The 12601-nt window shown below is 36.2% G+C and overlaps 1 protein-coding gene and 1 long non-coding RNA gene across 5 annotated transcripts in view; one reads left to right on the top strand and one right to left on the bottom strand.

Moving 5' to 3' along the window:
* Nucleotides 1-5030: 5030 nt before the first annotated feature.
* Nucleotides 5031-5703, top strand: LOC125488982. The gene is made up of 2 exons (XR_007266638.1): nt 5031-5312; nt 5559-5703. It is a non-coding gene; the product is annotated as an uncharacterized LOC125488982 (long non-coding RNA).
* A 1377-nt stretch (nt 5704-7080) lies between these two features.
* LOC105392014 overlaps nt 7081-12601 on the bottom strand; it is a 51325-nt gene continuing 45804 nt past the window's right edge. For all 4 annotated transcript variants that reach the window (XM_038117321.2, XM_038117418.2, XM_038117370.2 and 1 more), the window contains 5 exons: nt 10987-11181; nt 10609-10863; nt 9936-10120; nt 9287-9495; nt 7081-7992 (listed from right to left, as the gene is read on the bottom strand). In XM_038117321.2, the coding sequence (XP_037973249.2) occupies nt 7859-7992; nt 9287-9495; nt 9936-10120; nt 10609-10863; nt 10987-11181 (978 nt within the window). In that variant the 3' untranslated portion in view covers nt 7081-7858. The remainder of the gene's footprint in view (nt 7993-9286; nt 9496-9935; nt 10121-10608; nt 10864-10986; nt 11182-12601) is intronic.

Here is a 12601-nt window from a genome sequence, read left to right as displayed (position 1 = left end):
GACCAATATGTGCTCCTCCGCCCGACAAGGTCCTGGCTTATGTGATTAACGGCGAGCTGGTCTTCCAGTTATGCTTTGTATGTCCGCACCTTGATTGATACTTCGTAACTTGTCCCACCATTGAGCGGCCCATCGGGCTCAATAACAGTACTTGGTATACGTAGTTATTATTCATCTACTATATTTGACAATGATAAGAATAGGAGCATGAAAATACATACATAATAATATGGTCACGACTGTAATCCCCGAAGGGGCAGTAAATAAATAAATAAATAATAAATATGTGGGGACATCTCACACACGGCCATCCGACCCCAAGCTAGGCAGAACCTGTGTTATGGGTGTCGGACAGCTGATATATCTACACAAATACATAGATAGATAGATACTAAATATAAATACCCAAGACCCGAGTACAAATATCTGTCTTTAAACAAATATCTGCCCCAGCCGGGAATCGAACCCGGGACCATCGGCTCAGTAGTCAGGTCACTAACCACTACGCCATTCGGTCGTCAAATGTGACTCACCTGTTTTTCGCTGTACATTATTTTGTACTCACGTGATAGGTCGCAAGCCGTATCGCTGGTTTTGAATGTACAGTCAAGTGCAATTAATCCTGATCCCCTGCATTTCAAATATAAATTCAAACTTCGCAAAGCCAAGTCTGTGTATTTTTATGTTGCGATAGTCCTCGCGTCATGGGCAGTGGCGCTGGTATCGCGTCTCGTATCATTCGTAGACTATTCTTAGGAGAATTCCTATTTCTCCCTCATAATTTCAACGATCAAATTTTTAACACTTCCTTAATATATTATTTATTATCAAAAACAAACTTAAAGGAGCTTAGGCGAGGATCGAACCCGAGCTCTCACTGACTATCAGACTCAAGTCTGGCGTCGTAACCACTGAGCTATGGTGTCTGTTAATCACATGGTCGAATTAGTGAATATGTTACGGTCCTTTAGCAGCATTAGCACATAATAAGCGCAGAGGGTATTTTCAAGTTTTGATAACTCTTTGAATATTTTTTACGACTAATGTTCTATGAGGCGTTTGTTAAAAAAAAAAAAAAGTTCCTTTTTGGAGAAATAGATGGCGTTGTCTGGGGTTGTACCAACTTTCAAACCCTCAGAACACACTCAGATCACAATATGTTATTCTGTGAGGCTAACGAAATGTGAAAGTGACGTAGGTAGGTAGAATTGTAGTATTATTTTCTCTATGATGTCGATGTCACTGTTGCTTCAGCGTTCAGTGCGATTGTGCGTACAGCCGTTCTTTTCAAGTTTTCTCAGTTTCCTTGTGTTTCTCCTGTATTAATTGAGTTGTAGTTGAGCTATCTGCTCCTCCTCCCTTGATACATAGCACTATCCCAAGCCACATGCAGTCTGAGCCTCGGAAGGATGGCTCGCGCTACCACCCGACATTTAATCACAACTAGTGAGTTCTTATTCTGAGTTTAGTACTCTTTGCTCTCTATGTAATTTTTGACAGTTGGTATACTGCGTTTTCACGCCATCTATCGGCTTACCCAAAAGCTCAACTGACAGCTGTCAAGGAAAACGGCTCATTGTGTTGAACAAAGTGATTGAGTTAAAAGTGCAATTTGATTCCGCTTTACATATTTATATTTGATACGATGGTTCACCTTAATAGTTTTTTGAGAACTAAAATTGTAGTTCTGTGGGAACAGAATAAGAGTTATAAAGAAATTGGACGAGAGTTAGGTATTGCCGTGAGTATTTATTTATTTTATCCTCAACATTTTTTTGAGAATTATAAAGTATCTTATTATTATTATTATCATCATCGGATTACCCCTAGGTATAATTGATTTATTTATTTATTTATTTATTTATTTATTAAAGATACACCAACAGCATACATTGACGATTGATATGTTATATTTTTATTATAGCAAAATACAGTCCGTTTATGGATTAGACGGTATCAGGAAACGGGTGAGGTGAAATGTGTTCGCCAAGGGCGACCTCCTGGAGTCTATACTGATGAGTCACAGCGTCACCGTGATATTGTAAGGGTTCATACTGAATCTCCGTTCGCAACGACTAGATCGACTGCGCAAGAGCATGGCGTTTCCCTACATACAGTTCGAAGGCACCTTCATGCTGCAGGAATTCATAATTATAAGCCAGCAAAAAAGATACCTCTTACTGATGAGCATCGGCAAAATAGAGTAAGATTTGCCAGAGAATATCTCAATTTTGACTGGGGAAATGAAATTGTCATATTTACTGATGAAAAAACTTTTAAATCAGACAGAGATGGTCGTAAATTTTTATGGAGGAAACCTAACGAACGATATGAACCAAAAAATCTTTTGCCTAATAGGGCGAGTGGCAGAATAACATTGGGTTCGTATACTTCGTATTTTAGTTATAGTAATGCCTATTATATAAATTTTCTTTAAGTAGTTTACAATATTAGGTAGTTAGGTAACATCTATAGAAAAATATACATAGTTCTATTATATTATATTTATGATATAATGTATTGATATTAATAATATTGTTTTTTTAAGGTTACTGGGGATGGATGTCATCTATGGGCCCAGGAGAACTGGTTGAAATCGGTGGACGCATGACAAGCCAAAGATACTTGGAAATATTAAAATATGATATGCTGCCTTCAGTTCGCGTTGCTTATCCTGAAGGCCAAATTTATCTTATTCAAGATAATAGCTCAGTGCACTGCGCTCGCATTGTGAAGGAATGGCTGCATACTCAAAATGACATTACAGTTATAAATTGGCCAAGTAAAAGTCCTGATTTGAATCCTATTGAAAACTTGTGGGGTCAAATGGTTTTAAATTGGGACACAAGTGAAGTTAAGACTAAGCAGAATCTACAGGACGAAGTCTTATCCAGCTGGGAATTAATGCGCAATAGTGATGGGTGCTGGAATATGGTCATGCACATGAAAAACCGTTTAGAACAAATTATAGCCAATGACGGCTACCCATTAAAATATTAGGTATTTATTTCATTGTAGAAAACATAAAGAGATGTAAATTGTGAGAAATTTAGTTACTTACCACTTTTGCACAACCTGTATTTCTCACAATTATTGACATCTCTTTATGTTTATTATGTTGGTTCTCTTTATTTAAGTATAATAATGTAATTGTAGTAAACAGCATAAGATGTAAATTGTGAAATTTAGTAACATGTTGGTTCTTATTGTTGTTATTCTACAAATTTCTAAATTTATTCACTTTTGTTTCATAATTCTGTATGCTTAAAGACTGATAGGTAATACTTTGTTTACCTAGTTAAATAAAGTTTTTTTAATTTATGTTTTTTTTTATTTTCGGCCATAAAATATTTTGACGATGATAATATAATTATAATCTACACAGTATTTATAATACTTCACAAAAAACATAAAAATGTTTAAAAAGAAGTCCCCGAGATTCGAACCCTCAACCTCCATAATGAAAACCGAATAGTTTAACGATTAAACCACATTGACAGCTATGTCGTTGAGTGAAAAATGCCATCATTTCGTATCACACGGGACTGGCTTGCAATAGTTAAAAATGAACAACACATGTGTCATATTCGGGCATGAATTTTATGACGCTAGTTCCAATATTTGTTCTAAGATGGCGCTTAAATTAATAAAGGTCGATATTTATCAAATTAGCGCCATCTTTTAACACACACGCACAAGTCTTAGTAACGAAACAAGGTGGTTCAAGGTTCTTTCACAAAGGTGGCGCCTAAGTGGGAGGGTTGTAGTTATAGCTATATAGGGGATCAGGATTAATTGCACTTGACTGTACTTAGTTTGATTTTCTGAATACAATGTACACCTTTGTTACGCTAAGCCAAACTAAGGTAGTGTTACACACTTACTGCATATCTAATATTAACTGCTGGGTCAATAATTACCGTATAAAAATATTGAACCGTAAACCGTGTAAAGAACGGACTACGGACCGGCAGCGGGCTACGATGCGACGGGCGCTTTACAATGCCTGCTGACCAGATAATCGGCGCAGTCGGTCGGATGTTTCAGTGAAATAGCAAATGGATGCGACCATTGTGTCACAGAGCATAAATCTAAGGGGTTACAAGCTGTGTGGGCCTAACTGCAGACATTAAATCGACAATACACACCCGAAAAGCCGCTGTTGAGGAATTCTATAGGATTTTGCGAGTTTAGCTGATATATTGGTTATTTGGTATGGCGTAATTATGTTTGTAGGTAAATATTTACAGTGGAGTCGTGAAAGCGAGCAAATGTTATTTAATCCACTGAGCTAAACTTAATAGGTTTTAGCTTACCGTTATGGTTCACGGACGATGAAGAAGGTTGCATAAATAAACATGATTGTAAGAGACGAAAATAGCGCAATCATTTGGAGGCGTAATTATATGCATTTCATTCAAAACGTTTGTACCATAGTTTTCTTAATAATACATTCAATTTGATTCCTAATTTAGAGATGCCACGAATATTCGGCAAGTAAGTATTCGGTATTCGGCCTATTCGGCCAGTTTTTTCAGTATTCGGTATTCGGCCGAATAGTAAGTAAAAAACTAGCAAATATCTTACAAAAGTGAATTTAAAAAATAATAATCGAAACATTTAACTATCAAACAATGATTAATTGCGAAAACCTGAATACAACATGAGTATTTTTAATATTTAAAATTAATTAAAAGCAAGTCTTTATTTATAACATAAATACAAGTTTTTCGGCATTTGTTCGTAAGAGACGACTGCGCTTTTTTTCAAAAAATATACAATACCTGCTACAGACACAGATATTTTTTAACAAAATATATAATGTTTGGCTACTGATTCGAGTTAGTTGACCAGTTGTACGGATCTGCCGTAAGATTAAGAAGAACACTCTTTAAATAAAACTTCAACTTATTGAATTATACTGGATCACCTGCCGAATATTCGGTATTCTACTGAGAGCACCGGCCGAATATTCGGTATTCAGTATTCGGCTAAATCACTATTCGTGGCATCACTAATTCCTATATAGCCTCCTGATGCCCACGGTCCTTCTGTGAGTACTTAACGAGTATAGTTGTTACTGCCCAAGCTATAATATATTTTTTCTGGACTAAATGCCCACGGTCCTTCTCCGAGGACGAATACTTTGTGTTTGAACCATATTTGAATTTACCGCCATTATTTTTTGGGATTGCATCTATGGATTTAACATTCCATCACTGACAGCTGTCTTAAGTGTCATCTGAGGATAATCAATCGTTCATTGAAAAAACGTCAAAAAACGGAACCATGGCGGGGCCACCGTCGACTAAGTAAGTTGTAATCTCATTTTACTTATGTGATCTAATCATTTAATTAAATAACTTTAATAAAATCTTATTGTTAAGTATATTAGCAAGAGACGAATACTAATATTTTATCAATTAAGGTTCTAAATAATATTCTATGATCATCCATTTACATTAGTACTCGTCTGAGTACCGTGGTCTTCAATTACATAAACTTTTAGTCCGCTATACTATAATTTTAGATATACTTATTTTTGTATTTTTTTACAGAATATAATGCGAAATCCAAGAAATTGAAGCAGATTTAGCTATGTCGGACATAGATCTCTCGGAGGACGATGACATGACGACATAAATGACTCACCATGAACCCGTAGAATTTGAATTTTGTGATGATGATATCCAGGAGCTGCTAGCTGAGCCTTTAATTTTATCTTATTTTGTTCCTATATTGATCCCAATAATTATAATAGTTGATAAGTGTGAGTTTATCTAGAATAAATATAAGTTCTAAAAAGTGATGTGAGACTGATTTAAAGTGTTAAATGTGTCCCTAAGTTGTTCTTATTTCATTAGTTTTGTTATTTCTAACAAATTACCTTAGAAATATATTTTCAACCAATAAATTAAACTTTTTTTAACTGCCCATGGTCCTCACATGAGGACTAATGATTTTCGAATTTAAACCTATTGAAACTGGTTCCTTTTTTAATGCATTACCCGTACATACTACTAGGAACACTATATAATAATTTTTGCGACATTTATTCAAGTTTAAGTTTCTGGGCAGTAAGCTAGGTAAACGCAATAGTCCTTGTGTGAGGACCGTGGGCAGATAGTCCTAAAAAATAAAATAACGGCTGGGCGTCAGGAGGATAGGTACTTACCTACCTATTTTTATTTAACAAAAACTATATTCCCAGAAAACAGCGACCACTTCTGTGATAGGATAACAACTTCCAACTTCCTCAAACAAAAGTATAGCATGAAACAACTCGAGGCCCAGTACTTAGAATGACTTAGATAGCATTGCCAGTGACCATGGTAAACTGAATAAAAAAATGAATCAAGTGCCTACTTACTTATTTAGGTATTTAATTCTTTTACAATAAGCTTAGACTAAAAATATGGTACGAATTCGTTCATAGTATTGTTTGTCAAAAGTACACTACCAAAGTAAATATATTATTGCTTACTGCCATCTGTGTAGATTTCGTTGAAGTACTAGGTATGAGAGAAGGTTAGTTGGTAGAGTAGTCGACACAAGTCGACAGTATGTTGATGTATTCTAACTATGAAATTCAATACTTTGACGGAAGATGGCGTGGTATACAGGTTGTTGTCAATAGACTTCTGTGAGAAAGTTTCAATGGAGAAGCCATTTTTAGGGTTCCGCTAATTCCGCTTAGTCTACTAGGAACCCTTATAGTTTCGTCGTGTCTGACCGTCTCTCTGTCCGTCCTGGCCCGTTTCTGCATCGATTGCCACGAAAATTAGTGGAGTGATGTATACTGATTATCCAAAAAGTTGTTTTTAAACTTATGGAAAACTACCCCCTGTTAAAAAGGTATCTTTAGAAATCTTCAAAATTCGCCTTGAAACCATGTAGATCCAACCACCCAATCTCGAGATAAATATTATGAAGTAATACAAAGTTAAAATTAGAGTACACCCCCCCCCCCTTAACTTTTGAAATACTATTACAATGATTCTGAAAAAAATGTGCTGTATACTTACCTCGATAGATGAGAATAGTTTTTTTTTTTATAGGTAGTTAGTGTAAAAGTCATGGTTAATTATATATTCAATATTAATTCGTTTATTAATATCGCAGAGTTGAATTCAAAATATTCATATAAAAATACTTAGGTACCCTTTTCATTAGAGTATGTACCAAAATATAATAATTATAATATTAAAGGTTGTTATTTCATACTTAAACTATGGACGTTTTGATAATAAGTATTACCATATTGGTATACGTTAAGTGAAAAAGTTTAAAACATTCATATATCACCATCATACAAAAAGAACTTATTTCCATTTATACAATCTAATTAATTAATTATTAAATTAAGTAATTAAATCACAATACGCATTAACTGGACCTTACAAGCTCATGTGAACTTTGTACAAATATGATTAACTCTATTTTAAATGCATTAAGTTACATTATCAAATAAAGTAGACTACTAATATTATACCTAATGTTACATGCTGAAGATTTTTAGTTATTGTCCATTTAAAACTTCATTCACAACTTTAAACGAAGACAAAAAAAGGATAGCGAAGAAAAGTGAAATAATTGGAAGAGGAGTATTAAAGTCATAATATGAGTACAATAAATTCGTTTTCCTAAAATAGTAGGTAGTAAATATAATGTAAAAGTAAAACTTTCGTTAGAAAAATCTATATTTGTTTAAAAATTCTCAACGCTCGAGCTAACTAGCTTAAAAATTTACAGGTTTCATAAAATCTATGCAAGATGCTCGGACTTTTCTACGGATTTTATTGCGCAGTATCTCTAAAACAAAACCTCCTTATTAAGAAAAAAAAACTTAGGTCTTAGTCTAACTACTGAGTTGGGGCCTGAGTGCCAAAGATCCCTCTACCCAGAAGTTTGGTCGTTGCATCATCGTCTGCCATAAGGTGACTTCTTTTCCGGAACTGTCCATCCAGTTTACACTGGCTCCCATATAGGCTCCTGTGTAAGAGAAATTAAGCATGAGTGTTATAGTTAGAAAAGCTTCTACATTTTAATGTACCTATCATGAGATATTCCATAGCAGAGTTGTTACGAAGGATTAAAATTCTCCATTAGCCCAAGTTTGTAAACAGAATGAAACTACTCCACAAGACCACTCCCTTATACAGCTTATGTAATGAATTCAGTAAGTATATCGTATATTTCCGTAAAGCTTGCTTCAAGCCACAAAGCCTTCTTTTTGTTTTCATTATAAAGATTGGATTAGATATTACTTGTTGGTGTAGATTTTGAGTATATTGAAGTTAATACAGAATTAACTTCAATATACCTACTCAAAATCTACACCAAAAAAAATAATATTACCAAATTCAAACAAAAAAAATTGCAAATAGAAAATTGGATTTAATAACACCCATAGATTCAAACTTTAAACAAGAATTTACAGATCTAAAATTAAAATTAGTGGCTTTAGAATCGACATCATTCTTGAATTGCATCTAGAAGTAAAAATGGGTTCCGCTCATCTGGCATAATCTTTATTGACCAAAACTCATTTCGCATAACTCGTATGGTCTAAACTTTTTTGGCCGAACCATCACTTTGCCAAGACTTATGTGGCATAAGGCTCGTTTCGTCTAAAACTCTTTAGGCACAATCTTTAAACACCGAAGTTTCGTTTGCTCAAATTTATGTTCGTCTATACCTATGTATAACCTTGTTTCTCGTAATGTTATCTTAATAAATAATATATTAAGTACGTAGTAAATGTAGAAATTGTGGTATTTTTCTCCTACATCCCGAAAATCATGATATTGTATGATCAAAAAATCGAAAGTTAACGACCAATATAATTATTACAAACCCCATGAGATCGAAACCTAAAAATAGGTGCGACGACGAGCAAAGCGAGGAGGAGCGTGTTAGGTGCACATGTTCATCAAAACCAAAGTGGAGCGCAGCGAAGCGGAGCGAAGCGTTTTCCAAACAGCGGAAACAATACAAGGCACCAGTTTGCGCTATGTAGGGAGACGCTCCGTCAAAGTTAAAGCCAAACGAATATTATTACTTTGTATAAACCTAATAAACCTATGCCATAGCATTATTAGGCTATTCAAGATTTGGCCATACCATTATTAGGCTAAACAATGTTATGCGAAATAACTTTTTACTAAACGAGATTTATGCCATACGATTTTCGGCGTAACGAGACTTTGACCAAACGTTACTATGCAATACGAGATTAGGCAAAAAAATCTTATGCCAAAAAAGGTAGAACCAGTAAAAATCTCACCAGTGCCAAGCGACAGCCTCACAGCGCCCATGAACTCATTCGACGCCAGCCGGTCGCGGTCCCACAGACTCAGCTCCAACGCCCGGGTGCCCAGCTCCTGTAGCGTGACCCCTCGGTATGTGAACGTGTGCTCCCAGCGAGGGCTCAGCGTCCTTCGAGACACGTTCGTCTTTTGTTTGGCCAGACGACCCCGCTCGGGTAAGAGGTAGCTGGAAATGGAAAGGAAATATTTGTAGATGGGTTGGCTGGCTGGGTTGCATGTTTGAAATTTGTGTTTAGTTGTGGGGTATTGTGTAAAATATAAATGGTTAAATGAAACGAAAATACATAACTAATAGTGGTTTAAAAATTACTGTAATTCCGATTCAGATAAAAAAAAATATTAGATTTTGAGGCCAAAATTAATGAGATACTCATAGTTTAACGATAAGAACCGAGTGATACTTCGGATAGGTACTACTCGTTATGTTTGAATAGTGACCCGAGTAATATCGGATCAAATCATTAGAATCATATAATGTCCCATTTTAATACTAGCAGGCTACCGTGTGACTAAAAATCTTATCCAATCTTCTATTACCAGAAGAAGTAGTCACAGAAGATACTAAAACTGCCTTTAAAAGCCCTATAAAATCTGAAATGTCCTTACCTTTTACAGAATACATCGGCGGTCCCCGAAGGTTTGGTGGCCACGAGGTTCTTTGCTTCTTTCACGAGGACATGAAGAGTGCCTTTATTCCTGGAGATGTTGCCAGTTGTGGGCTCTTGGAGCTCAAACTTCAACCCGATGATCAGGTCACCGCGGGTGCCTTGGTTCTCGTCGAATATCTCCGTCTGAAAGGTGATGAAGTGGGAAAGATTATTCAGAGCCTCAGGGGAACCTTACAATGTTTCGTTAAGAGATTTTTTTCTGAATTTAAATTAATTAATAACGATTGCTTTTGTGATTGTATTGACTCGTACAGGCAGGAGAAAATAACTGGAATCCCGATACGTATATTGGTAAACTATATGAGATTTATATAAAAAAAACAATCCACTAGTAGAACAATCGAGTTTTGATGACTTTTTATGAAGGGTAATTAATATCACAATCAACGGCCTCATTAACATCATATCAAGTCATGACGACATCGAAAAAATAACCAATCTAGTAGATAATGACCACACATCACATCAGAACCCATCACGTCTCCACTGCTGGGGCTCGGGTATCCTTCCAATGTGGAAGGGTTTTAGGCCTAGTCCACCACGCTGGCCTAGTGCGGGTTGATGGATGATGACCACAACATAATAATTAAAATCCGTTTAAAAATGCCTACCCTCTCTTGCAGCTTGTACCACGTGGGCGCGGGATCGTCGAAGACGACATCGGCCAGCGGCAACGTGACTTCTCCCAGGAAGTCGTTTCTGCCAAACATGTCTGCGTGCCACACGCTAAGCCACAGTGTCCGCGCGGACAGCGAGGCCAGCGGCTGCACGAAGCTCAGGGTCTCGTCAAACACTGGGTTCAGGGTGTTCTTCTTCACCTTTGTCTTCCTCTTGCCGGCTTTGGACTTGTCCGGTAGTAGGTACACCTGGAATTTGAGGATTGGGGTGGTCAGTTCGAGATATTTTAGGACCGCAATATGTTGTGTGGGATTGCATTAATGTACTGTCAAGTCATGTTTTTTGTTAACAGCAGATTTTTCCAAACTTACCTTAACGTAAGGATCAGACCGGTTTTTCTTGGTGTCAACAGATGCCAAATCCCGGCATTGCCGCACTCCAACTTCTAGCGCGCCCATTCGATAGTTGTAGAGCAGAGAGAACTGCACCTCCCCCTTCACCATCACTGACGCCCTGGTACCCTCGCCGGCTCCGGAGTACACCGATGCCATGGATTCTGACCGATTCTGGAAGAAAAATATACCGTAAATTAACAAAAATGTACAGAGGTTTGCATGGTTCTTGCAAGGAATAGAAAAATAGCCAACATTTAATTACTGACGCAATAAATTTTTCCATTTTAAAATTTAAGGACAAACCAATACGCTTCTAAAATAAAAAAATAGTTGGCTGTTTATAACTAACTGTTAATAACTGGGACTGTATGGTGTATGCATTGCGTCCGCGTTTCTGTTACACTGTTCGCATTATCTATCTGTTATGTTCTGTTGTAACAAGATCCAAGAATTCTGTACTGGCGTGACGAATGCTATACGCGTAGCTTACTAGTATTTTATGAATGAAAATGTAATCATGTATACAGAAATATGTAGTAGGTATATTGAAGCCGCATCAACCTATATCAACTGTAAAGACCTAAATGCTACTACCCAGTTTCAAATCAGTGGTAGACCCCTGTATGACCTTGTCCTTTTACCCTATGCGCCTAAAAATGTGATGAGAGATCATTTATTTCATCTTAACCTCGCTTATTAAAATTATGAGTAGGTACTATTATTTTCGCTAATACAACTGGTGCGCCGCGGCTGTAAGCTGTAACGTTTATCGTAACAAATAATAGTAATTAAGGCATCTGCCTCACTTTCGCATTCTTGTTGCTTACTTTAGAAAGGGTAAATGCGCAGGTGGCAAAAACCTATAAACAATTACAGAATGTTAATATATAGAAGAGATCAAGCTGCTACGGATTTACCTATATCAATATTTTTTACCAATATAAACCTGACTTTGTCACATACATAACCCATTTACAAGTTTCCATAACCAGTCTTGGCATCCGGAACTTTTAAGTTTCATGTTATTTATTATTACCTGTAAACCTACGTGTTGAATAATGTAAAGGAGAATGGCCATTTCTCTATGGCGCCATGACCCAGAGCGGCCATTGATGAAACATACACTGATGTGTAGTCCGTGACTACAGCATATACTGGTATAAATTTTATTATTATGAGACATGGGAGAACGAAGATATAGGTGCTGAAAGATCAAGTCTTTCTACTGTACTAGATGTTACTCTCGAGCTAAAAATTGATTTTAAAAGTGTTTCCGTGGGAATTCCTGGCTAAAAAGTATTTTATGTTACTTCGGGATAACGGGAACTTGAATATAATGAAATAATTTTTGAAATTGGTCTCTTTATAAAAATAGGTTTCTGAGTGTGAAATGTGCAAAAATAATTATGATATTATTTGCATAAATAAAATCATGTAATACATTTTGTGATGCGCTATGAATTGGGAATCCCATGATTTAGATTATAAAACTTATTTGTGCGTGTACCATTCAGCAAAATCTTATTTAACGAAAAAAAAATATTTAATTAATTTACTTTTGAACCCTAATATCTCAAGAACCCCATGGTTT

This window comes from Plutella xylostella, chromosome 9 (genome assembly GCF_932276165.1).
Source record: "Plutella xylostella chromosome 9, ilPluXylo3.1, whole genome shotgun sequence".
NCBI classification, from domain to species: domain Eukaryota; kingdom Metazoa; phylum Arthropoda; class Insecta; order Lepidoptera; family Plutellidae; genus Plutella; species Plutella xylostella.
The sequence above is the reverse complement of the archived record's forward strand: the minus strand, read 5'-3'. Positions and strand labels throughout refer to the sequence as shown.